This window comes from Laccaria bicolor, genomic scaffold (genome assembly GCF_000143565.1).
Source record: "Laccaria bicolor S238N-H82 LACBIscaffold_17 genomic scaffold, whole genome shotgun sequence".
Classification (NCBI taxonomy): Eukaryota; Fungi; Basidiomycota; class Agaricomycetes; order Agaricales; family Hydnangiaceae; genus Laccaria; species Laccaria bicolor.
Window position 1 is genome coordinate 643701 of NW_001889888.1, and position 26179 is coordinate 669879.

The window sequence follows — 26179 nt, forward strand, 5'->3', positions numbered from 1 at the left end:
TATGTAAATTAGATGTTTGCCGTGCATCTGAATTTCCCAACTTCTTTCGGAGCACGATTTGGCTTATTGACAGGACTTTTCCAAGGTAGGTCACAAAAAATATTTCGACCCCCTAGCGGAGCCCCCCCCCTAACCCTATATCCGGGATCCACGTTCCGCCACCCCCTTGATCGTTATGCGTAACCAATGCGTAACTAGCCTTTCGATAGATAACTGTCAATCCTCTGCAGTTGGCACAAAGTTGGCATAAGGGCTAAAACTTTTACAGGTCCTCCGTCAATTGAGTTATCACTGAACCTGCCCTCGGTCTCGACTCGGGCAAATGGATGGATCACAGTTCGCGTGCCTTGACGTCCTCCTGTGTTTCGCGTGTTTTGAGATCAAAGGAATGAGGAAAGGACGTTGCCGAAAGTTCAACGCCTGGCCTGGGTCACTTCTGGGCACCGCCACTGTGACCCTAACATCGGCCACGAAGGTCCACCCAACCGAGCGCTGGTCAATGGGGTAGCTGCTTGTGGTCCTGATTTCTGAATACCGAATCCGTCGGACGAGCTTCTCCAGATCTCCCTGCAATAGATACGCCTTCGACAGAGTCCGGCCCTTGCTCACGAAGCGGCAACTTGACAGTAATTGTCGTATGCGAAGGCAATGACCATCTTTTGTTTCCTAGCTTCACCGGATCGATATGTGGTGTGGGGAGTTTAGTAATTGGGAGCTGCTGTTCTACATGAAGCTTCAACAACCGCGTGAGTTGTCCACGAGTTGTGTCATGGAACTCGGTGTTGTTGATGGATCAGTAGCTGAAGATCCTACCAAGCTTTTGGGTGCAAGTTTGAGTGCATCTACACCTTCTGCGAAACTCTCAACGACAAAAGCGAAAAATGCGGAAGTTTTGAGCAATGCCGGGGCACCGCAAAACGTCGGTCGCCAGTTGAAATAAGGCCTGGACGTCCCTGGACTCCTGTCAAATTGCTGTCAACAACTGGAACCTTGAGATTCCCTTATTCTGTTCTTCACACGTTGTAGCTGATTATCTGTGGTTGTATAAATACTAGACATCTACGAGGGCCTACAAGTTCTGGCGCCTCCACAAGCGGTGAACTCCAGGCTGAGCGCTGCTGTGTCGTTGACCATGGAATTCGATCCAGTAGCGATGTGAGTGACTTTCAAATTACATTCGAGTTTGGCGCTCATTTCCATACCACATTAGAAATGCAAATTACTACCTCACCCTCATTTCCTTCAGCAAGTCTTTCCTTACCTTCCTCATGTCACTCGGACTAATAACCAGGGACCGATAGCAATCCTTGTGCATGAATATGTTATCACATTCGTCGAAGAAGTCGACAGGATGTGGTATCCGACATTTCACCGCCCACGGATGAGCTGGAATTGGGCGTCGTTCTTCTTCTATCTCAATCGATATCTCGTTTTGTTCGGCCATGGACCTGTCGTAATGGAATTGTTCTGGACAGCATCAAATTACTACGACAAATTGCAAGTATGTGGACTATCTTTTCATACTTCTCTTTTTTTTTTCGACTTCCCGCTCTCCATTTCTGCCCATTCAAGACACAGAAAGCTCATTACTCCTAAAATTTTAGATGTCGGTTCTCTTCCGAGCTTCCGAGCGCCGCGCTCCTAATTGATTCTCGCCCAGCTGCCATGCTCTCCGAGTATACCATCAATGTTTGGTGATCGTCATTCAAGTCACCATTTCCTGTACGTTGCACGTTCAATCGGCTCAGGTCAAAGGATACTAATCACACGAAGGCATGCTGATAATGCGCGTATACGCTCTCTATGAACGCAGTCGCAGAGTCTTGGCCCTGTTGGCTGGACTCGGCATGGGGGCCATTGCATTTGCTTGTGTGAGTGGACTTTCAGTGATTTACGAAGTGATTTCCTGAATTTTATATCGAGAAGTGGTCGGCTATTGACGGGAAGGATCGTGTTCCAGAGGTCGATCTAATCCTTCCTGTGGGGTGCGTTGCTCAACTGACCCGTAAAAAGTAGGTGTCCATATCTTCAGTTCCTCAATGGTTTCAATGACGCACCTTCCCGATTTTAGGGCGATCCGTGGGTCTATTTAAATTGTTAAGAATGACACAGATACCATGATGCTTTTGTTTAGGCGTTGGAGCTGCCTGGGGGGGCATGCTGATCTTCGACACTGTCGTTTTCGGCATGACTCTTTGGAAGTCCCTCACCCTACGGTCAAAAGAGCAAGATCTGATCAGTGTACTGCTACGCGATGGTACGTTTACTATCGATCTCATTTGTGTCCTTTCTTCTAATCTCCTTTTGTATCCTTTGTCTATAGGTGCCATATATTTTAGGTGCTTCTTTCCCGGCGGTCCAGTAACAAAATTCTGACTTAATCTGTGTCGACAGCGTCATTATGGTAGCCAACTTGGCCAACATCCTTACACATGTGGTAGATTGTACCTTTTCTGCATGATTATTTAGTTGGCTGACGGGTATCCAGCTCGCAGGGGTAAGCCTGATAATATCCGTCTTCTGGTAAGACTGGTTGTTTGATCATATTTCTTGAAGCCTCTTACGCGGGGTGTCGGCACGATATTTGTGAACATGTAGGGTCTTTTTTCTTGAACTCATGGAGTACTAACGCCTGTGTGTCCTTTCTCACAGAATATCCTCTGTGATGATTTCCAGACTCATGCTGAACCTCCGCGATCCCAATCTTGTGCGGAAAGGACGGCCAGGCGAATCGGCCATAGACTCCACTTGCGGTGTTTGTCCAAATATTTCCACCTTGGCCGACACAAACTATCCTGGATATTCGAACGATGGCTCGGTACCAATGGATGTTTTCAATGAAGATTAAGAATTGGACGAGGAAAATAATGGGCACCGGGGTCCTGGTCGACCCCCTCCAGTAAGTGTGTCATTCTCATGGGCAGTGCGGGCTCAATTATGAAGATCAGGTGTCCAAACCCATGCCATCCAACTTGTTCCCGCAGATTATCGGCTATGATTCCGCGTTGGAATGCTGCTTTCTCGTCTTTTGTGCCTATTGCATGTAATTTAGGGGGTTCAGAAAGATAGAATCTGGGATCGGTCTAACTAGTTTATAAGTGTACAGTAATTAGAATACAGCAAGGACTCTGGAGATTTGCATCTGGTGCATTAAGATATATACATCCATCCATCCACTGAACTCGTTGTTTACATTTCAGTATACCGCGGTATATCGTCGTTTTCCCAGTACAGTGCGTACGCGGAATTCATTCTGGCCTTCAGCGCATGATGTTCCGCAGAGTGAACTACACATATTCCGAAAAGCACAGTGAGCAGGAAATGTAGCTTCACCGAGTCTACTCTGAGTTTGAGCTTTTTTTTGTGGATCTGTAGTACGAGGAACTGCAATCTCACATGCATATACCCACGGGCTCGACTTCCAAGCAAACCGACGGCAGAGGATCCTGGACAGTGTTTTACGCAACGCCTCGACGATCCATTGATAATCTCCACCACGATCTGGACGGCTTCATGCTGTGGCCAAGTAGAGCTCAAACACGTCTGGGCGGGAATACTCGAGGTTGAGAGACAGATCTCAAAATTCAAGGGGTGGAAAGCTAATCCTCGCCGTCACGGTCAGATCACCGCTTGGTCGCCTTTCATTTAGCCAAGCCCGCCAGTGTGCGGGCCAAGGTCAATTTAGCAACAGAATCTTGTACGCAATAGTCAGATTAGGTGACTCGCCTCTAAAGCCGACTGCAATGGTAATCTGTGTTCTTGAGGTTGAACCTACTCAATGAGAATCAGGCTTGTACTTAGCCACACTTCAAATGCGACAATTACTCCAGGGCCATTGGACTTTGTGACCTTAAAGCCCATTTTGGCGATAATCGATGCCGCCAGGTCATGTCCTTCAAACTTGATTAGATTGAAATACGCCTATCAAAAAAGAAAAGTAAATAGTTGGACCTTGCCAACAGACGAGGCGGTGATTATGCACACATACCGCAAGTTTGCGTAAAGGTCCAGATTATGATACTCATTTTCATGGCTTTTTTCCCTCGGAGCCTCGATGCGCAAAGCCAAGATTAATTTGTCGTACCTGGCCCTTGCGCTACTATATTGGTCCTTCACGCACAGTTGGACCATATTCATCCTTGAGGGTCATTCACTCTCGAAGCCGATTCAGACGGTATACTGTGTACCGTTCAACGGGGTATCGAAACGTCGTGCCTGTCGGGGTGGTGTGTTCAATTGTTTGGCCTAGTAGGACCCTCTCCGTCAGTCGGGCGAATTTTTATTGAAGGGTCCGCAGGGGGGTGATGCTTCCAGTACTCAGTGTATCTGTCAGTCCTGTAAGTACAGTTGGCTGCTGGCCTAAGGGGTGGCCCGTCTAGAACCTTTGCAGCTCCACAGTCACAGGGCGTTTCTGATTACTATGTATACCAACTCACCTCACTCGGAACCTCGGTGCACTTGTCAGTCCTGGACAGTTGGCATAGAGTGGTGACCGCATCTCTGAATTCTTTATGCCACAAGCTGCTCTGGAGCCCACAATTAGCACACGCAAGTTAAAAACACCTATACATACCACTTTCGAACCCCACTATCCCTTTGAGTGATTACGCCTTGTCGGAACCGAACTTATTAGAGAAATATTGACCTCTTCCGTCAATTAAGTTATCATCATCAAAGCAGCCCTCGGTCTCGACTCGGGCACATGGGGGGATCACAGTCGCGTGCCTTGGCGTCCTCCCGTGTTTCAAGATGGAAGAAAATGAGGAAAAGACATTGCCGAAAGTTGAGAGTGAACGAGTCAGTGGCGGTGCCCAGAATTGACCTTTAAGATCGGCCGCCAAAGTCCACTGATGAAGGTACGCCCTGGTTAGTGGGGTAATAGGTGCCTGTGGTCCTGAATATCGAATCCGTCGGACGAGCTTCCAGGAGCTTCGTCAGGTCTCCGCAAGGTCTCCCTGCAGTGCAACAGATGCACATTCGACAGAGTCCAGCCTTGGTCCAGCCCTTGCTCACGAAGCAGAAACCTGCAGAAATTTGCAAGCAATTGTTCGTGTGCGAAGGCAATGATCATCTTGTTTTGTTTCTTAGCGTCACCGGATCAATACCCGGAGTAGGGAGTTTAATTGGGAGCTGCCCAGTGCCAGGAGCTGCCGTTGTGCATGAAGCTTCAACAAGCGCGTGAATTGATCACACGAAACTCGGTGTTGTCGATGAACTATCAAGATCCTACCAAGCTTTGGGTGCATCTACACCTTGTCTACACCTTCTGTGAAATTCTTGGCGACAAGAGTGAGAAATGCGGAAGAGGTATGAAGATTTGAGCAAACACAAAACAAGAGACTATTACCGGCAAACTTCGGAGCTTGAACTGTAATTCACTCATCTGCACTCCGACTTGGCCGTCAGTTTGCGACAAACCAGGCCCTCGACTCCTGTCACGATACAACCGGGACCTTGAAATTCCCTTGTTCTGTTCTTGATCTCACACGTTGCAACTTATCGCAAACTTATAGATTATTTTTCGCCAAGATCTCTCCTCGGTGTTAAAGCTAACTAACTGCAATGCCTCCCGGTGATCCATGGTATAAATAGGTATCTACGAGGGCCTACAAGTTCTTAGGCTCCAATCTCGACAACCTTGCAAGAGTTTTTTGGCGCCTCCACAAGTGGTGAACTCCAGGCTGAGGAAAACGAGGGCTGGTTCAACATTGACCATGCAGTTCGATCCAGTGTCGATGTGAGTGACTTTCGAATTACATTCGAGTTTGGTGCTCATTTCTTTGATACATCAGAAATGCAAGTTACTACCTCACCCTCATCTCCTTCAGCAAGTATCTCCTTACCTTCCTCATCTCACCCGGACTAACCAGGCTGCGATAGCAATCCTTGTGCATCCTTACGTTTGTTGAAGAGGTCGACAGGATGTGGTATCCGACATTCCGCTTCCCCCGTATGAGCTGGAATTGGGCGTCGTTCTTCTTCTATCTCAACCAATATCTCATTTTGTTCAGCCATGGACCTGTCATAATGGAATTTTTCTGGGCAACATCAAATCACCACGACAAATTGCAAGTATGTGTATCATCTTATCTTTCTTTGAGTTCCGGCTCTCCATTTCCACCCATCCAAGACACAAAAAGCTCACTAATTTTAACACTCACAGACGTCCGCCCTCTTTCAGAGCTTCCGAGCGTCATCCTCCCCACTGACGCTCGCCCAGCTGCCATGCCCTCCAATCATACCATCAGTATCTGGCGATCGTCATTCAAGTCATCATTTCCTGTACGTTGGACATTCAATCGTCTGGTCGAAGGATATTAATGACGTGAAGGCATGCTTATAATGCGTGTATACGCTCTCTATGAACGTAGTCGCAGAGTCTTGGCGCTGTTGGTTGGATTGGCCATCGGGGCCGTTGCATTTGGTTGTGTGAGTAAAATTTCAATGATTTACGAAGCGATTTTCTGAATTTCATATCGGGAAGTGGTCGGTTCTTAGCGGGAAGGATCGTGTTTTAGAGACTGATCAAGTCCTTCCTGTGGGGTGTGTTGCTCAACTGACCCATAGCCAGTAGGTGTCTACATTTTCAGTTCCTTGATGGTTTCAATGACGCACTTTCCCGATTTTAGGGGGATCCGTGGGTCTATTTCAATTCTCAAAATTGGCACAAATATGATGCTTTTGTTTAGACATTGGAGCTGCCTGGGGGGGCATGCTGATCTTCGACACTGTTGTTTTCGGCATGACACTTCTGAAGTCCCTCACCCTCCGGTCAAAAGAGCAAGATTTGATTAGTGTACTGCTACGCGATGGTACATTGATATTGATCCACCTATGTCCTTTCTTCTAATCCCCCTTGTCTCTAGGAGCCATATATTTTAGGTGCATCTTTCTCGGCGGTCCAGTAGGAATTATGGCTTACTCCGTTTCGACAGCGTGATGATGGTAGCCAACTTAGCCAACATCCTTACATTTGTGGTAAATGGTACCTCTGCTACTTGATTGCTTAGTTGGCTGACTGGTATCCAGTTCGGAGGGGTAAGCCTGATAACATCCGCCCTCTGGTAAGACTAGTTATGTGATATTTCTTCAAGCCTTTTACGAGGGGTGTCGGCACAATATTTGTGAACATGTAGGTTCTTTTTTTCTTGAACTCATCAAATACTAACGCCTGTGTCTCCTTTCTCACAGCATCTCGTCTGTGATGATTTCCCGACTCATGCTGAACCTCCGCGATCCCAATCTGATGCGGAAGGGCGAACCAGGCATGGACTCCACTGCAGGTGTTTGTCCAATCATTTCTACCTTGGCCCACACAAACTATTCTGGATATTCGAACGATGGCTTGGTACCAACGGATATTTTCAATGCAGCTAACGAAGTGGATGAGGAAAATAATGGCTACCGGGGTCCTGGTCGACCCTCCACTAGTAAGTGTTTCATTCTCATGGGCAGCGTGAGCTCAATCATGAAGATCAGGCGTTCAAACCCACGCCGTTCGACTTGCTGTAAATTATCGGCTTTGATCCCGCTTTGACATATTGCGCTCTCTTGATCAGTGTACAAAAGCCATCTACCGTAATTAGAATGCAGTATGTACTCAGGAGATTTGCTCTGGTGCACTTAGTATTGCAAGTTTTCGCCCCAGAACCGTGCGATATGGCGTCCACAGTGACCCAGTTCCCTCTTCTTAGTTTTTGGATCTCATCCTGCTTTTCTGACCCCAGCCTCTGAAGAATGTTCCGCACATGGGCCTGCATTTCTTGTTTCTCGTAGCGCTCCTCCCCATACTAACCTCCGCGCAAACTGGCTTGTTCCGGAGGAAAAGGACTAGATCGGGTGCTGGGAGACCAATATCTGGAGATCGAGATTCAACATTTCACTAGGATCTCCGATGTTGACCTTGGATGCGGAATATGCTATCCCTCAAAAGGCGTATCGGTCGCAAATAATCGGCGTTCCTGCCGCTAAGAGACTGTCAATTGAGGACCTGGATATCACCGAATGGTAAGCATTGAAGAGAACAAACTGGTTGACAACGGCGTAGAAGAGGAGATTCGTCTAGTTCTGAGTCTGATCGGAGGTATCATGTATGAATCAACCATTTGGCCGATCACCGGTCACCAGTGACCATGCTAGTCGAAACTTTTTGACCGCGGAATGGTTGAGTACTAATCATACAACACTGGCCAAATCTGAACCCTATCGAAACTCGTAAAATGGTGTAGCTTTGGTACAAGGTGAATTTCGTTAACTCCAGTATGCGATCAGTATCTTATCTTATCTGGTCACACGACTTTGGATCGTTTGACAGCTTCTTGGCTTGCACACTCTTGTCAATTTACCACCCAGCCAACATCCAGCTTTCCCATGTCCAGCGCCCTAAGCAAAGGGGCGAGTCATGTTTGCGCGTCGGAAATTGACACTCTGTTGCCTGGACCCTGTTCCTATGGTTCAACCTCTTCAGGCACCGTGATTACAGCGGTTTCTGAGTTACCAGCAGAAACGCAAGCTCTCAAAAGAGATGAAGGGGATCGTATGAGACTCCATTTCCATCATATGAAGCATGTATCTAATAGTCCTTCCAGAGCACCATGGTGAAGAATTCGATAATGTCCCTACGACAAAACGACAACTTGGTACACTTGTTCTTCGGCGTATTGGCCAATTTCTAATTTTAACCAGGCCTCTTCAGCGCCGCTTTTCTCATTTTCAATCGCGTCATAGGGACTGGGTAAAATTTTTTCTCTGTATGCAGACGCCCTGATTGACGTGGCCCAACTGTGACACCCTACCACAGCATCTACGCAACTCCAAGCAATATTCTACGCGCCTCCGGCAGTGTCGGCGTCGCTTTGATCATGTGGCTTGTCGGAGCGATTATTGCCGCATGCGGGACCAACGTTTACATTGAATTGGGGACTGTACGTCCCTCATATTCTTCCCAACGTTTCGAACAACATTCACCGCTCTTGAAAGGGAATACCTAGAAGCGGAGGAGAGAAGAACTATCTAGAGTTTATCTATCGCAGACCAAGATTCATGGCCGCGTCTATTTTCACCGTATACGCCCTCATAATGGTGCGTTGCTTTGTCAGTAGAAGGCCTCCTCATCGAGATGTCTATCCAACAGGGAACGGCGAGCGCGAACAGTGTCGTCTTTAGCGAATGTTTGTACTCTTCCACAACAATCTGACCGCATTCTTACCCTACATGACAAAGACCTCCTCCATTCGATGTCGTTTCCCCCATCACGCCTCAACACTCGCTTAGTCGCCTTCCTTTGCCTAACATTCATCTTCCTAATTCACGGGACCCTCCTCAAATGGGGTCTAAGGCTTCAAAACACCCTGGCCGTTTTCAAACTCGTCGTTCTGACTCTGATAGCTTTGGCAGGGATTTTTTGTTTATTCGGCGTCCCTGGCTTCGCCGTGCGTGTAGGATATCAGCAACCTCACAATTTCGAATGGAACAACTTCTGGGAGGGAAGTGGTACCGGAGCGAATGCATTTGTAAGTGGGCTATATAACGTCATTTGGTAAGCCACTCCCAAAGTCAAGTAGGAGTGCTGAATTATCCATGCTTTTTTTTCCAGGTCGTTCATCGGATACTCAAATGCAAATTATGCCCTTTCCGAGGTAAAGAACCCCGTTAAGACCCTCAAACGTGCCGCTCCTCTGGCCATGTTCTTCGTGACTTCCGTCTATCTCCTCATTAATGTTGCCTATTTTGCGGTGGTGTCGAAGACTGATATTTTAGAAAGCAAACACATTGTAGCGTGAGTTCTTTCTCGATTCCGGCGTGATATATGTGTTTATAGCCTCCAGCGCCCTGTTTTTCCGAAATTTATTTGGTCCGACTACGGAGAAGGTAGGTTGACCAGGAATTTACTTTTTCATGTCATGTCTTATGTCCACAGGCTCTCAGCGCGTTCATCGCGCTATCAACGTTAGGCAACCTGCTCTCTGGACAATTCTCGCAAGGAAGAGGTTTGTCCAATTCGTTCGCCACCCACTATCACGCGACGACTCACAGTGGGCATATTTAAACTTTTAAAGTAATCCAGGAACTCGGACGTGAAGGGATATTACCATATTCCTCAATATTCGCAAGCAACAAACCATTCGGGGCTCCTTTCTCCGGCCTCTTGATGCAATATTTGGTCTCGTGCACGTTTCTTCTCGCCGTACCACCCGGAGACGTATATCTCTTCTTGATCAGTCGTGAGTAAGCAGTCAAACTTGTTTATTCCCTATTGAGAGTCTTTACCCGCCCAGTATCGTCGTATTCCGCCTCACTAGTCAACGCTCTCGTCGCATTCGGGCTCCTTTTGCTATACACAAATTCCTACCGAAGCTGGGACTGGAATCCGCCTTTCCGAGCGCCCAAACTCCTCGTCATGGTCTTTTTCATTTCAAACATCTTTTTAATCGCGGTTCCATTTATTCCGCCAACGTCAGGGTCTAAAACGTATGAGACGCTTCCGTATTGGGTGCGTGGTTTTCAGGCAGAGTGTTCAATACATTACTTATAGCGATTTCGGCTTACTAGTCTCATTCTGTCGGTGCATTCTCCGTCTCCCTCGTCGGCATTGGATATTGGTATATTTGGAGTGTGTGGCTACCCAATAGGAATGGGTATACCCTCGAGAGGGATTGGACTCTCCAGGATGATGGTGTACCGAGGTGGACGTTCCGTAAAGTTCCTGTACTGGGGCGATAGGTCTCTACGTTAGAGCAGAGTTTTCAAACTATGTACCATGTAAAATGCAACACACCTTGAGTCTTTGAATTCTAGAAACTAGATATCTATTAGTGTATAGGTTCAAGGCTGCTCATATGGAAGATTTCTCGTAGCGGCCATGTGGCGAAATCCGGAGATTATCTCTCCACGTCCTTGAAGCCCGACTGTGAGTCTTACAGAGTCTTCAAGCAAAGCCCCGCAACGGTCCTGCCAGTGGCTTGCTCAGTGACTGCCATTGTGTGGGCATACGTTCAAAAGTCTGCTCAAAGCTTGTTGTGGGTTTCAGCTCTTTTTTCAGAATGGATGGCGTGTTTCAATATCTGTACTCAATTTTGGTGAGATTGGTTGGCAAGATGGCCCGCCGGAACCGGATCCGAACCGATAAATATGAACTGCTTCCCACAAGCACAAGCTACAAACACCATCCAAGCAGTTCAATTCCTCGACTACCTAACATAACAATCATCGTAGGTACTAATGGTAAAATCGTAACAACAGCATGATAACGTAAATCAACAAACAACAGGTATGGGGACATGACATGTATGAGCACAAGCAAGCGAGATGGGTAACCGACCCTTGAGTGACTTTTGTAAAACCAATACGATGGGTATGAAGGAGGGAGAACTAGACGGAGACGAGCCCGCCGGCGTAGCCGTCTCCTCTGCGTGCAGACGCGATACCGCGGATGAGGACTGCGATTATCGCGAATGTGACTAAGATCCTGTGGGGGGGATTAACATAAACAGAAGATCAAACGACAGCGAGTAGAGAAAAGGAGAAACGCACCAGATAAGCCAAGCAAATCCTTCAAGAGCATTGAGATGTGTGCAATACACAAACAGGTCTTGTGTTCTTAATCAAACATTATCAGAAATCAAGGAAGAGATCATGGGATGAGAGAGAACACCAGCAAGAACGCACTTGCAGTTCAACCCCCCACCCAAAGTCTGCGTGATAGCAGCGGCGCCGGCGGTCCACAAAAGCCACGTCAGTCCCAAACTAACCATCCATCCAACACGTCAGTCATGGACATAAGAATCGCAAAGGAAAAACGTACAAAAGCAAATGCGCACCAACACTCGTCAAAACACCCGTCGCCGCGTGATAGAAAAGGATCATCAACATAGACCCAAACGATACAGTCCACGTCGCGCAGAATAGGATGAAGCGGACCCTATCGCGGACGGAGATCCGGGTGTAGTTGTGGTGGATGGAGTATTGGGCTGTTAACCATGCTGATAGGGATAGCTGGTGGGGTTGCAAGATGTGTCAGGTTGGCCTAGAGGGGGTAGGGAGGAGGGAGAAGAGAGCGTACCTCGATGATGGAGAAGAGAACGATGGCGCCGAAGGTGACTGCGGATCATAGTGGATGATCAGTTGAGTTCCGGTAGGGAAGGAAAGGAAAGGAGAGGTGAACTCACTGTGGTGGCCCCGTCGAACAGCGGTATCTCCTGCGCCCATTATGTGTGTTTATCGAGGGTTGGTATACGGTTGTTGTTCTTGATATTAGTAGATTCCAAAGCGTGAGGGTATTCGTGCCTTCGTTCGTTCCGATTGGTATAAGAGCGAGGGGTTGAGTTCACTTTCTGCGACCTGCGCTTAAGTATGAGTGGTGGTGGTGGTGATTCACAGAATGAGGGGAGCATCGCATCGGCGGTGTTTGGTGTTTTTATCATAACCGATGACAAACACTTGAAATGGTACGATGCGGAAAGGCTGTGTAAAACGGTGGAGCTCACCAAGAAGAGATATGACGGTCAATGGCCTACTGCTTCAATCGCTGTTGAGTACGTCGCTAGCGACGATGATGAGAGGTGGAAAGGAGATATGAGCAGGGTTGAAACGTTGACTGGCAGGTGGTTCGATTTATGAACATTCTTCACCACATGACGTCATCATTGAGTGTCAGCATCTTGTGCCTATCGAATTCGCCTCAAGCGCTCCATCCACAACACAAGCTCTATAACTAATAAAGTATACTGTAAACACGACATTTCGGAGCCTACAACAAGATAAGTAAGCATACATACATACATCGCATCTCGCATCTCCATCTCACTACACCCTCTTCCCATCCCCATCCCCACTCCTCCAAACACCCATCTTATCCCTCTTCTTCACCGTAAAACACGCAATCCCAAGATACTCCGTAATATCCCTAATCACAAGCGTAACAAACCTCGCATACGCAAGAAACGAAACCACCAACGTAACCCACACCACAACCGTCGTATTCCGTATCGACGTCTGCAAGAACGGAGCGCGTCCAAATAACCTCGGAATATTCGCGTCAAGCGCAGCAAGTGCGCTCCAGACCCAGATCCAGTCCCATACAGGGAACGGCGTGCTAGTGACATGCGCCAAGATCATCCTACCGACTTGGTGTGCGAATTGCAGACCCCACGCACAGAGGAAGGGGACAAAGGCGGCAGAGTGGAGGATGTACGAGTTGTTATACTCTGGATGGGAGAGCCACGCTACCTGCACGAGCACCGTGAAGAGGAATGGGAGGAGGAGGAGTAAAGGGTATGTCGTGAATCGGGCGTTGTTGGGGTTGATGCTGGTTGTGAGGATGCGTGCCTTTCGTCGTGCGGTGCGGACGTTGTTGTAGCTTGCGAGAATGTTGAAGGCTAGTCCGATACCACCTAAGACCATGAATGACTCGTTTAAGGGCAGATTTGGGAGTTTGGAGATGAAGGGGAGATGTTCGAGTTTGGTTATTGTCCAGATTCGGTTCTCCCATACAGTTGGGCCTGTAAACCATGATCAATCGCGTGAAATCAGCAAGTGGGGCGGAAAACTTGCCAAAGATCCCAGTGACGATGTATATTGTAACAATCATCAAAATCCCCTCAACTGGTCCGGAGATGTAACTGAGAAAGAGCTGGCCAGTGTGATACTCTTCCCACGTTGTCAGGTAAAAGTTGGCAAGGGTCGCTATTTGTGAAGACACCGTCCACCAAGAGCGTCCGAGACCGAGAGCGCGGGAGGCGAGGATACATTCGAGGGTAGTGTTCAGCGCGTCACAACCTACAACGTAACAAATCAGCCTAGCACCAATCCCAAAGAGGGAAACACATACCATGATCGAACATCTCCCCCAGCGGCCCAGACATCCCCGTTCGACGTGCCTGCTTCCTACATCCAATAATCATCATCAGCACCACTCCATCAATAACAACTCTCTACATACCCATCTATCGCATCCAAACTCTGATAAAGGAACAACCCCACAGCCCATCTGTATCCCCTTCGTGAGCACGACGAACAAAATCAATCAATCAAATCGATGAGAACGAAACATACGTGAAATACACCCATCGTGGCGGGTTATAATTCCCGTCTTTTTCAGTGAGGTATAGAGGGTCGTAGTAGAGTAGCGTGAAGAAGTTGAAGAAGACGATGGATAGGCCTATGAGTGTTATCTGTTCATTTCATCTCGTCGTCAGTCGTCAATTTTTTTTAAACAATTTTTTATGGGACAGCGTACGGTGTTGGGTGCCACGGAGTGTGGCCAGAGCGTTACGAACCATGTCCAGAATGGGTTTAGGATGTATCGCGAGACTAGGGATCTTTTTTGAGTCCAGTCAGCTTGGAACAACACAAAGAAAAGAAGAAGACGCACTTGTCAACCCCCTTATACTGATACTTTTTGAGGTTTTCTAGTGAGTGCTGTGGTATATACCCCATCGCGACTTCTCGTGCTCGTCTATTTCGTTGAAGTCTTATCGTAAAAGCAGCCGTGAAGGTATGGGACGTCCGCGTCGAAGAGTAGAGGGCGAACACGATGTTGGAGATGAGGAGGTGAGGTGGAGATGAGGAGGAGAAAATCGGGCAATGACGAAACGTTTACAACTTTTCTTGACGTCACGTGTACATTCGGTGTTGAATCGGTCCGGGGATGGCCGGTATCCACGATGACGCTCGCTGCCAAGAACTTCTCGTCAAGGTCAAGAAAATTCCCCAACGCCATCCCATTTGAAAAATCACAAAAACCAGTTGAAAAAAAGCCTCTCAAAAACTCCTTTCAAGTACAGTCATCCACGTGACAATGTCACATAATCACTCAGTGAAACACTTGGGATGTATTTTGCATCTCCTGGCGGAATGAAAGGAGGTACTCTGCTCAAATTTTTTCCAATCTTCGGATCTAATGCCTGCGGAATCGACCATCAAAAATTCTCGATGAAAAAATCACTTTTAAGTATTGAAACTGCCGAGCAAGCCAGGTAGATCATGGATTTTGGATGTTTTCAATTTTATACAGAGGGCCTCACCGTAAAAATGCTGTACCTGACCATACCACTCATGTATTTAGTGACCAGCATGGGTAATACCACAGTTTTTTCACCATAATGAGCACATCACACTGTATCACAACTGCATCTTGACGAAGAACCCGCACCCACGTGTGAAACTTGAAGCTGCGTGCACACCCTCCTTGCCATCAACTCGCGTTTATGGGCTCTCGCTCCACCTACTTGTGTTTACTGAATCTTGATCCATGTATTCATGTATGCAGAGGGTCTATAAACACTTATTGTTAATCTTAGTGGACATTCATTCGTTCAACGCAGCAGATTTGCTTCAGAAAGATCACCAACCTGCAGCTGCAAGGCTAGCTGCAGGTTTCTGTATGTATACGTGGAGTGGGCCCAATGTTTTACTTAACTTTTAATTGAGCGCCCCTCTCTTCTACCTATGGCTGGCCGAGCCAAATCCGATGTCGACAAGGCTTATGCGCACAAACGTGTTTATGAGGCTTTGATGGTCCGGGCTGTCGCTGCATACAAGGCAGATCAAAAGAAACCGAAGAAAGATCGTCGTGGATACCGCAAAATCTGCCTTGATTTCGAGAGTCTTCAATTTGAAGAGACTGGTAAGTATATTAATGCTATTCTAAATGACATTCAACTCGTTTTTTTGACAGGAAATCATATCAAACTCAGTTATACAACCTTGAAACGACATGTTGCAGGTGGAATGTCGCGTGAACGAGCAAGTGCGGATCGATCCTGGCTTACTGATTCCGAGGTCGACATCGTCATCGATTTCATCAATGAGATGGCGCATCGTGGGTTCCCTCTCAGTCATGCGCGGCTGAAGGAGCATGTCGATGACATATGCAGTGCGCGCCTTGGCGCTTCCTTTCCCATCAAAGGTGTCGGAGAGAATTGGACTTACCGCTTTTCCAAAAAGTATTCCGAACGGATCAAGATCTCACGTTCCCGACCACTAGAAGACAAACGAGGACGCGCAACAAATCCACACAACAACGAGGCGTGGTGGAAACTTCTTGGGGAGACCATCACAAAATACAAGATCAAAGAGGAGAACACGTACACAACAGATGAAGTTGGAATACAGGCCCAGGGAGGTGGTGAGCGTGAGTATGTTTTCGGCCCTCGTACAAAAGCCGCACCCTACCAGCAGCGCTCTGGAACGCGTGAAAATATTACCACCATCGTTACGATCTGTACAGATGGCACAAGCACACCTCCTGCTGTTATCTTCAAGGGGAGTGCCTACCAGGTCAAATGGGGGGAAAATAATCCCCTTAATGCATCGTATGTCATTCTATTCACTATCTTCATGTCTGTAAATAAATCTTCTGCTAGGATCGGATACCAGCAGAAGGGCTGGACAGATGGTGAAATCGGCGCATCCTGGATGAAGTTATTTGAGAAAGCAACACGAGAAAAGGCAAATGGCGAGTACCGCTTACTAATTGTGGACGGACACAACTCACACTACATGGTCACCTTTCTCCTTCTTGCTCGCCTCCACATGGTCATAGTCATCTGCTATGTTGCGCATGGGACACACGTCTATCAAGGTCTTGATGTGGTTGTGTTTGCTGTGCTGAAACACTATCTCGGTGTGGAGCGCGATGCACTGCTTCGTACAACTGGGAATGCGATCGACAAAGGAAATTTTCTCCAGGTCATATCTAAGGCCTACATTACCACTCTGACCCCAGAACTCATCAAGACTGCTTTCCGCAAGACCGGCATCTGGCCATTCAATCCCAATGTCATTACTGCTGATATGCTTGTGCCAAGCAAGGAGACATCCATCCAGAGCCACCTTCCTGTCCCTACTTCCTCTCAGCCTGTCCAGATTCTTGCCACCATGTTGAGGGACCTTCAAATCGCGGGAGATACTCCAGATACCGATGCTGATGTTATCTCAGGGGGTCAGCGGGCCGGGCCGTCACCCACACGAAATGAAACAACAGTAAATTCCACACGCACACGCCATTCAACCAGAACCACCACTCACCTCGAAATCCTCGAAGGAGCTGTTGCCGCCCTCAAAAAGACCAACCTTGCCTTCCTTGCCACTCCCACTCCCACTACTGCTGCTGATCCCATGCCTACCACTACCACCCGTACTGTCCAGCAAAATTCCGTTCCCATCAATAACGCAGCAGCGGCATTGGCTATCGTGCCCACTACAGCAAACGAGCTGCTTCTCCTGGCAGCGCTTCGGGAATCACAAAGCCAGAACCTTCGCACTGAGGTCCACGCATTCGAGCTCCAGGCATCCAACATCCTCAACGAAGCCTACGCAAAGCGGCTCTGCGCAAAACTGGCGGCACGAGAAGAGAAGCGCAATAAGAAGAAGACCATAAAGCTGGTCGGTGATGGTCTGGCTCGGCTTCTGAGTGGGGACGAGTTCTATGAGCTAGCGCAGCAGAAAGAGAAGGAGATGCGTGAGGTTGCGAGGGAGAAGGAGAGGAAGAAGGATGGCAGAGCATTGTACAAGGCAGCTGTTGAGGAATGGGAGGTTGTTGAACAGGAGCGAAAGGATGCCAAGGCCATCGCCACTGCCAATCTCAAGAAGGCTGTCAAAGCATGGGAGAAGAAACGGGACGCTGCAAAGGTGAAGGGAACGCGCTTCACCTTAATCAAACCAAAGGGGGATCCAGCCCCGAAAGCCACCCCAAAGCCGAAGTTGAAGGACTTTCTGGGTGCCGTAGCCGAGGATCAAGAACCCGAGAGCAGTGGTGACGACGCTGACAAGGGGGGGGGAAGTGCAAGCGTGAGCGGCAGCGATGGAGACGACGACAACGACGACAATGACTGAACGGGCTAGGTGGGCTGGGCCCTGTACCATTGACCCATAATTCCGGTTTCACCTCAGCCACCTCCAATTCCTTCGCCCGGCTCTCAAATCTTGCTTAAAATCACTCTCATATTGTAGCTGGGATACATGTTGATACTGTTGTACCTTTTTGTTTGTGAAATTCTATTTATTCCTTTCATCACATGATTTCTACAATTTGGGTGTGTCATTGACACGTGCATGACTGTATCAGCTAGTAGTATCCATCGAAAAAAAAATCACGGTAAACCCTGTCGAAAATTTGCAACACCCTCTGTGCTTCTTCCACTTTGGTTTGGATACAATTTATAGCCCACCGCGAGGGTCGAACTCGCAGCCTTCAGATCTCCCCCGCCTTCTTTAAAAGTCTGACGCTCTATCCGATTGAGCTAGGCGGGCTTGAAGCGTGTTTCCAGACCACATGACACACGGTACTAATCGGCCTCTTCGTCCCTTCAGAATCTCAAAGACAGGATTCAACTCGGGCCAAAAAGCCACCTGAAAGTCACAGAAAATGGGTGCGAGATCCCAAGTTGCGTAATGGCCCAGGTCTGGACTCTGATCAAGGTAATTCTCTTAGCCCTTCAAAGCGTTTGAACAATATATAAACGTTACCTACTTACTATGTAATGTTTAGAGTGGGCTAGAGTAGGACCCTGGAAAGTACCCTCAGATGCCGTATCCCAAAATGCCCAAAACTGAGCGATTTTTATCCGGTCAGTTTTGCCAAATTTCTATCCGGATATTGGATTCGGCCTTCAAAAAGGCCAATTTCTATCCGGTTCCGGCTCGGGCCTATAAAAATTGCTAATTAAATAACATTTAAATAAAAAAAGAAATTGGCATGAAAGGAGTGAATTTTGGCTTGGTGCGGACTCTAAGCGGACTCCTAGGTATTCTCTGGAGGTCTGCACATCAGGAAAAAGTCGAATATACATGAGTGATGTAGTATATGAGGGAAAAAATATATAAGATCAAGGAAAGAATGAAGAATAGGGCGAAAGAAAGAAATTTTATGCACATAAGTTGGCGGCAGCGCTGTGGCCATCCCAATTTTCGAGCTCAGCTTTGAATCCCATGTCAACAATCTTTATAGGGCAAATTTCTATCCGGACATCGGCTCAGGCCTCGCCCAGCCATACCAATTCCAATCCGGAAAACTGCCTCCGGCATTTCGCCAAAATAGCAAAATTTCTATCCGGACAGACCTACGGGATTTCAAAAAATTTCGTCAGTTTCTATCCGTTTCTAGATACGGCATCTGAGGGTACTTTCCAGGGTCCTGCTAGAGTGAGGACTATGTGACCTAGCGTCAAGCAGAATGCACATAGTTGGCTGGCGTAGACACCGGAGAATGTGAACCTCCGGAAAGTTTTGAGGATTCAAAGTTAGGTGTGCCTTGTTCTCCAAATGGTCTATGTATGCCTCTTTTCGAAAATAGCTTGTAGCAAAGGAAGACCTACATAAGGTCGATCCTGGACCACCTGGGAACCCAGACATACATATGTATGGTTGGCGAGCACCAATGCAATCGGCCTAGCTGTCAGGTTTGACCAAGGGTTTGACATACGGAAATGGAGCCCGAACTTGAAGCTCGAATTTGGGGCGCGACGAGGCGCGACGGTTCTCGGTGGCTCCAGAAGACTTTGTATGCGATAGGGATATTTGTCTTCGAAAATGATGGCGAGTCCGACGCCCGTTATCGGAGGATGCATGATGACATTGATGGGCGGCCGTGCTGCCATGCGGGGTTTATAAGGGTTTATAACATGCCCATGCAGGGCCCTCGAAGTTCAACGTCCAACTTTGATGCGAAAGCGGACTAGAAGGTGCCTTGTTTTTTTTTTGTCATATGGAATGCTTCATTGCCTTTCTAGCCGCAACGTAGACCACATGGGGTCTGGAAATGCTGGGAACGAGGAAGCGCTGGTCCGGTCTGGTAATTCAAATACGGGCAAACCTAAATGCTTACTCCCCTGTTGTTAACCACCACTGTCCTCCGCCGCCAAGTCCTGAGGGTAATCAGGCCATTTGCCCTCTCCAGGTCCTCGCCCCCTGGCTAGATTATATGGATGGCTCTGGCAACGACATTCCTTTCACAATCCTTCAAATGTATGTTTCAGTCCAGACTTGAAAAGGTTAAAGCGCTAATTTGAAAATGCTAGATTGCGACATAACTATCTTCATTTCTTTGCTATAAGTAAGTCTCCTGCGCTCCGTCTCCGCTCTCTTCGCGTAATTTATCTTATCATCTCCAGCGTGTTTGTACTACGATCATTTCTTGACTTTCGGTAAGGTTGGCCAATGCACCCGCTGAACGAGCGTTAACAGAAATTCTTCAGAGGGAGAGGTAGAATTCATATGGAAAAGACGGAAGAGTCATAGCTCGTTGTGGTTCTTCCTCAATCGGTACCTTGCGTTCTTTGGGAACTTGGTGGTCACGATACTGGGGTTAACGTCGCCTTCAGATACGGTGCACCTCCTTTTGGTTTTTCTCCATCTTACTTCTAATGACCAGTATCACAGAGGTTGATATTCTTACCAAAATAGACCGAAATAAGTCTAACATGGTATTTGGACAGCTGTAGACACTACAGTCTCTTTCGACAGATATTACTTATCGTGCAACAGGTTATCGTTTGCAGTACGTTGTATCTTACTCCGCTCATCTCCAGTGCTAATCAATCCCAAGCTCTTCTAACGCTGCGGACGTACGCCCTCTACGGACGGTCTTCGCGAGTCCTGAGGTTTCTGCTTGGAAGCGGGTTTGTTCTGGCAGGAGTCTGCTTGGTATGTCTTCGACTTGAGTCTCAACTGGCGATATCTGACTAGTTTAGTGGGCCATGTTCGGACAAAAAAGCGCCCCTTCACAAATAGGCAGTGGGTGTCATATTGGACTGTCAAAAGTAACGTACGTGGTTCTGGTCGGCCCCCGATCTACAATTGACAGGCCTTTCCTTCATTCTAGTGCCATCCGTGAGTTTGTCGATAATATGATTTCCTCGTTCCATGAACCTGAGATGGATACTATCAGGATTGGCGTCGGCATGGGAAGCCCTGTTCGTGTATGATTGTTTCATTTTTGGCCTTACTGTGGCCAAAGCCTGGTCAACTCGAAGGGATCATGATATTACTGGAATCAACGTTCCCCTCGTCACGCTCGTCCTCAGAGACGGTGGGTACAACCACTGCTTTCACACGCGAACAATGCGCTGACCTGGCCTTAGGTGCCCTCTATTTCGCGTACGCATCCCATCTTTTTCCAACCCTTGGCGTGTCTAAATTTTCTTTTCCAGTGTGATAGGATTTGGTAATTTTATGAATATGGTTTCTTTCTATGTGAGTTTATCACCCCTCTTTCTCCGTCGTCTATAATTAATCAGTCATCGGCGATAGTTCGGCGGGGTAAGCAACAATGGGATCTTCACATGTATACTCAATCTTCTCACCCACAAACGATAGCCCTTTCTTAGAGGCGGTCTTTCAACATTTGCAAGCAAGTAGGTGACATTCGTCTAGAATGGAAGTGCTGATTCGACGTCGGATCTCTATAGTTTGTCCGTCACAATGATGTCGCGGCTTATGCTCAACCTACATGAATCCGCGGAGGAGGGCAATCTCTCGACCGTACAAACCAACACGAACGTGGACTACGCATCGAATTACGAAACTGGCGTTGTGGAGCTCGACACCGTTTGTAGCAGCGCTATGATGGCAGGCTTCAGGGTCCAGAGTCCGCCTTCCCTAGAGGAGGTCGAGCGATCCTTTCCGTGATCGATCTCTGTGAAATGAGCTCCACCCCGCCCCCGATATCATAGACTGGAGCTCATTGCATTCTAATCACCATACCAGTCCATCTCAAAAGTTCTACTATGTAATTCTGGACGCACCTACTCTTCTCCGGATCTAATGCCGTATGTGCAACTCTGTATTTAGGCATCCTGTTGTAGCTTACATTTTTTCGAGCCATCCATTCGACGATATTTATTGATCTAATTTACACTGTACAAGATCCTTTCTTGATGAAGACTACAAAGAACTCGAGGGAAGCAATTCAAGCCGACATTGGCAACACAAGCTTCTTTCTCGCCGCTACCCCCTCTTCTGGAGTGGCCAATATAAAATCCTTTTTCAGATACGCATGAGGCTTTGCTTCCTTGAACCCGCGAGCTTTCGATATGGCCACATCATTCTCAATGACCGGTTTCTGAAAATTCCCGTAAGTCGCCAAGCAGATTTTTATTTGCAGTTGCGATATCAAACTTACAACAACCAGTGAGGATTTGACGCCAAATACAGCATCGCTCGTAAGATATGAGTCACCCTCGAAGTATACTGCAGTGGTGAGCGTTTCATAGCCCGGCGCCTGCGGGATAGCGCGGCGTCAAGAATGAAGCTTAAGGAACTCAAATCAAACCGTGGCCATACCTCTATCTGGATGTGCAGATGCGCTGGTCGCATGACATGTCTCCCCAGCTTGCTCAGCATGTTACCAACTGTCCCGTCGCTTGGAATTGGGTATGAGACTGGGCTGTATATTAGCATCAGGGAGATGAGCCTCGGGTAGTGGAGGGAAAAGCGAACACAACAGCGCGGAACGCGTACGACCCGTCGTCGGCTGAATGGAGCCGACCTCTACAGTCGGGTACCTCCCGCGTAGAATACTGTAAACCGGTGAATATTGGAAATGGTGACTCCCATGAGAAGAAGGCATACCTGAGTGTCATAGAGGCCGTTACTGTCCGTCTCCCACGTATCAATCGTTGCGGCAGGGATGGGTACTCCACTCGTGTCAAGAACTGAGCCCTCAACGAACATGTACTCGCCCTTGCCCTCTGATGCGATGGAGTCCCCCTTTTGCACTGAGAGGCGCGGTGGGTACGATATTGAAAAAGTCTTTATGCCGACGTACCATCATGAGCATCAGTAGTAAAAAAGGGACCAAGAACGGTGGATTCCGTCGCCTCCGCCGGTTTAGCGTGATTGATTGAGTCGACAAGGGCCGAAACACCAAGTGTATCGGATAGAAGGATAAATTCTTGAAATAAAATAAACCAATTTAAAGAGGCTCCATGCAGGGAAGATAGAGACCTTGTCGGATGTCTGAGGACATCTTTCCGGTCTCTGTGAGAAATTGGATTGCGGTCCTTCGAGAGTGTTAGGATGTTAGAATCTATATTGTAGGTGGGGCGCGCACATCCACTCTTCGGTCGTCAAAGAAGTCTCGCGGACGAAGTCGTGGAGGTGGTCGACCTGAATAATATTCGAGGGCCAAATAAGTGTTCACAGCCGTTCCCCAAGCTTTCATGACGCACTAAGCTTTTGAAGATAAATTTCATTCGTTCATCTTCACCTAAGGACACCTGATTGTATCTAGTAAAATTTCAAGGAGCATGAAGACTCACAGTTTGCGTTAATTGCGTGTACATTCTGAGTGATGGTTTCTGCGGACATATCCAAGAATTTGGGAAGTTTGGAGAGGTCGATACCATGCTGAGCGGCGAGTTTACTGGCTTCAAGCGCAGCTTCTGACATCGTGCTTTATGTACCTTGAGTCCGAATGAGTTGTGCGACTAGAGGTTTGAGATGACAGTTGAAGATAAGCCCATCACGCTCAGAAGGTGCACGGCAGTGCGTCCAAGTGCTACAGGAATGGGTTCAGCCAAGGTTTTCTGTCCGAACTTTCGCCGTCCATCACGTGAACTGACGCCGTGATGATGACGTCATGCTGGAATCAGTTGCTATTTTTAGACACCTTTTAGGCGAAACCCGATACATCTCCTAAACAAAACTACGCTATCAGCGCTCTTCTCGCACTCCAAATAACTATTTGATGGCGGACAACGACATTCAGCAAGCCGAGTGTGAGTAAATCTCACGCAGAAATTCGCAGCTAACGAACCTCATAGTGGAGGAAGTAATTGGGACTACGGAACCAGAAGGACAGAACGAGGAACTCGCTATGAACGCGGAAGTTGGAAAAGATTCAACCGAGCCGACGGCGTTGAACGAGGGAGAAGGACAAGAATTCGGTGTTGAAGCGAGCAAAGCGGAAGAGGCGGGAGCGAGTAAGACCAAGGAGGGAACAGAGGCCGCAACTGGGGAGAAGAGAGAGCGTGAGGAGTTGAACGAAGAATCGCAAGACTTGCAGGGCGGGGATAAGGAAGGGGAAAAGAAAGACGAACAAGAAGTGGCTGAGAAAGACACAGGCAAAAAGGCCAAGAAACCACGACTTTCGGGGGACGAGGCGGCAGAGGGGGAAGGAGGGCCCTCAACTGAGAAGAAAACTAAGGGCAGACAGAGGAAGACGAGTACCAAGGCCAAGGCCGCGGAACCCAAGAAGCGTGCTGGACGTCCGAAAAAGTCTGCCGCCGTTGTTGAAGAAGGCCCGGCGGCCAGTGCGGAAGGTGAACCCCAGGAACACCAACAGGAGACAAATGTCGCAAGCGAAGATGTGCCTGCAGGACACACTCGTTCAAGATCTTGACCGTGTTCATAAAAAATTGCAGAGAGTCACGCCAAAAGTTGTAGAATTAATGTCGCTTGACCTGCGAATGAAATGAAGGGGTCACAGCGAGTATAAGTAGTGTGCATAGAAAAGATCGACAAAGAGTTTCCGGTAGATACAAGAGGGTCCATGGCTTCCGTATAATACAGTCGGTCTAGAGACACAGCAGTAATTGTGCGAGCACATATTAAAGCAGTGGAGTGTCCCCGTTCAGTCGGAAGGGGGGTATTCCTGAAAGAGGGCATTAAAACCGATTGTTTAGAAGCCCAACCACCAGAAAAACTGACCTCATATGCCATTGCAACGGTTTCAGCCACCATCACATGCCGTTCGTTCCGCGCACCGAGAAGCGCCTCTAACTCTCGTTGGGCGATGTCAGCTCTTTCTCTGGCTTCGAAAGCTTCCCTTGCGGCGATGTTTGCCCTCGCGGAGGAATCCCGAGCTTCAGTGGTCGCCCTTTCTAACCTTTGCAAGGCTTCGCTTAGGCCTTTGTTAGTCGTTCGCAATATTTCTATGGCCTTATCGTAATCATTCGTTGTTCGGTCGAGACGACGGAGTGCGTTCTATCGAATATAAGGCATTGCACAACAGAGAGGCAAGACGCAAACGTACATCAAAAAAGAGTGGGTCTCGGCTCTCGTAAAAACGATCACGTAGTTGCAAAGCGTTTAGAGTGCGATGGTCGTTGGAGTCAGATGGGTCTTCGTTAGCGCCACGGCCAAAGATAGACAGAGGGGAAGAATTATGGGCTGTTTCGGATGCTTGTAGAAGGTCGACGACGCCCACCATTCCTTCGGCAAAACAGTTGCAGGTCGGGCGCTCACCATTGATAGATATACAGAGTGTGTCGACGACATCTGCTAGAAACGCGAGGTCGAGGAGGGTTAATGGTCGGACGTTGGGCATGGTGTCGGGGCTGGACCAATCAAAATCAAGTAAAAGTTCATCGGGGGTGTCAAAACCTTGGGGGTGACATACGACGCTGGCGTACGCTGAAGAGGTGGAGGTGAGTTTTAACAGAGGAGGGTGGTCAACTGCGCAAGTGGGATCGTTGTGGCTGGGTGGTACGGACACTGGTTCCATTGAGGAGGCGTCCAAGTCCGATCCGGGCAGAGGAGATGATTCGGAGAGACTTGTTATCGAGTTCGACAGAGTATTCGGAGGAGCAGGGGGTTCCATTTCAGATTCTCTTGCATCGGAATTCATTCCTAGCGCAATGGGATCACAGCAGAGACTTTCAAGACGCACATAACCAAGAGTAGTTGGTCCTAAGGAGAGCTCTGCGATGAGATATTCGTGATTGGGGCAACCAGTAGTGTTTCGGGTGGTGTACCATCGCAGCCGAGAGAGCTTAAGGAGCCGATTGATGGGCCCGTCATCCGGGACGATGAACCTGTCGGAATCATCGCCAAAGAGAACAGAAAGATAGTCAGATTTCCATTGTCGGACGAGGACTGGCTTTGGGGGGAACTCGTAGAGGGGAAGAGCTTCCATGTGAAAATAATATCAGAGGAGAGGTAGAGTTTTCTTGTTTATGACTGGCGTGGTTGTGAGAGAAAGAACGAAGCAAAGACGGTGCCTCCTCAGTTATATTTAAAGGAATCGAAACCAAATACGCATTGCTGTTAAGCCACACCATGTTGGCAGATTTCCCCATCCGCAGCGACCAATCTCGCATAATTAGATCTTGTGGGGGGAGAAGCGATGCCATTAGATGCTGTATATGGAGCTCTTCAGCGGGAAATTGTTCGTGTGGTTCCGGCCAGGAGTTGCAATCAAGGCAAAGCAAGCCTCGTGGCTTTGCGCGAACTTTGTATA

General features: G+C 48.1%; 7 protein-coding genes across 7 annotated transcripts; 5 read left to right on the forward strand and 2 right to left on the reverse strand.

The window, feature by feature from the left end:
• Nucleotides 1-685: 685 nt before the first annotated feature.
• On the forward strand, nucleotides 686-2687 carry LACBIDRAFT_328593 (uncharacterized protein; the record flags this gene model as incomplete). Its single annotated transcript, XM_001882496.1, has 11 exons — nucleotides 686-746; nucleotides 801-919; nucleotides 1027-1155; nucleotides 1247-1501; nucleotides 1661-1722; nucleotides 1814-1871; nucleotides 1924-1985; nucleotides 2033-2079; nucleotides 2135-2257; nucleotides 2489-2497; nucleotides 2677-2687. The coding sequence occupies 11 exons, from the start codon at nucleotides 686-688 to the stop codon at nucleotides 2685-2687; spliced, it is 936 nt and encodes a 311-aa protein (XP_001882531.1).
• Nucleotides 2688-5714: 3027 nt separating this feature from the next.
• Nucleotides 5715-7526, forward strand: LACBIDRAFT_299757 (uncharacterized protein; the record flags this gene model as incomplete). The annotated part of the gene is made up of 13 exons (XM_001882497.1): nucleotides 5715-5737; nucleotides 5793-5796; nucleotides 5881-6072; nucleotides 6164-6282; nucleotides 6378-6429; nucleotides 6485-6570; nucleotides 6630-6637; nucleotides 6690-6812; nucleotides 6867-6904; nucleotides 7030-7038; nucleotides 7095-7132; nucleotides 7192-7430; nucleotides 7480-7526. The coding sequence occupies 13 exons, from the start codon at nucleotides 5715-5717 to the stop codon at nucleotides 7524-7526; spliced, it is 978 nt and encodes a 325-aa protein (XP_001882532.1).
• A 1040-nt stretch (nucleotides 7527-8566) lies between these two features.
• On the forward strand, nucleotides 8567-10722 carry LACBIDRAFT_250926 (APC amino acid permease; the record flags this gene model as incomplete). Its single annotated transcript, XM_001882498.1, has 12 exons — nucleotides 8567-8639; nucleotides 8686-8734; nucleotides 8801-8924; nucleotides 8980-9081; nucleotides 9134-9170; nucleotides 9223-9538; nucleotides 9596-9778; nucleotides 9828-9870; nucleotides 9920-9989; nucleotides 10059-10223; nucleotides 10278-10492; nucleotides 10552-10722. The coding sequence occupies 12 exons, from the start codon at nucleotides 8567-8569 to the stop codon at nucleotides 10720-10722; spliced, it is 1548 nt and encodes a 515-aa protein (XP_001882533.1).
• Nucleotides 10723-11157: 435 nt separating this feature from the next.
• On the reverse strand, nucleotides 11158-12560 carry LACBIDRAFT_192676 (uncharacterized protein). Its single transcript, XM_001882659.1, has 7 exons — nucleotides 12486-12560; nucleotides 12168-12339; nucleotides 12062-12099; nucleotides 11804-11994; nucleotides 11668-11745; nucleotides 11533-11598; nucleotides 11158-11467 (listed from the first exon to the last, which is right to left on the reverse strand). Exons 2-7 carry the CDS (start codon nucleotides 12205-12207, stop codon nucleotides 11371-11373), a joined length of 510 nt encoding a protein of 169 aa, XP_001882694.1. The 5' UTR covers nucleotides 12208-12339; nucleotides 12486-12560; the 3' UTR covers nucleotides 11158-11370.
• Nucleotides 12561-19759: 7199 nt separating this feature from the next.
• LACBIDRAFT_294615 (uncharacterized protein) lies at nucleotides 19760-21868 on the forward strand (the record flags this gene model as incomplete). Its single annotated transcript, XM_001882499.1, has 14 exons — nucleotides 19760-19965; nucleotides 20019-20053; nucleotides 20112-20144; nucleotides 20196-20326; nucleotides 20434-20497; nucleotides 20546-20643; nucleotides 20691-20764; nucleotides 20822-20829; nucleotides 20888-21028; nucleotides 21081-21096; nucleotides 21150-21192; nucleotides 21250-21258; nucleotides 21316-21353; nucleotides 21408-21868. 14 exons carry the CDS (start codon nucleotides 19760-19762, stop codon nucleotides 21625-21627), a joined length of 1116 nt encoding a protein of 371 aa, XP_001882534.1. The 3' UTR covers nucleotides 21628-21868.
• A 1818-nt stretch (nucleotides 21869-23686) lies between these two features.
• LACBIDRAFT_294616 (uncharacterized protein) lies at nucleotides 23687-24521 on the forward strand (the record flags this gene model as incomplete). The annotated part of the gene is made up of 2 exons (XM_001882500.1): nucleotides 23687-23717; nucleotides 23763-24521. The coding sequence occupies 2 exons, from the start codon at nucleotides 23687-23689 to the stop codon at nucleotides 24338-24340; spliced, it is 609 nt and encodes a 202-aa protein (XP_001882535.1). The 3' UTR covers nucleotides 24341-24521.
• A 50-nt stretch (nucleotides 24522-24571) lies between these two features.
• Nucleotides 24572-25855, reverse strand: LACBIDRAFT_328601 (uncharacterized protein; the record flags this gene model as incomplete). Its single annotated transcript, XM_001882660.1, has 3 exons — nucleotides 24572-24592; nucleotides 24649-24924; nucleotides 24974-25855. The coding sequence occupies 3 exons, from the start codon at nucleotides 25853-25855 to the stop codon at nucleotides 24572-24574; spliced, it is 1179 nt and encodes a 392-aa protein (XP_001882695.1).
• Nucleotides 25856-26179: the final 324 nt, after the last annotated feature.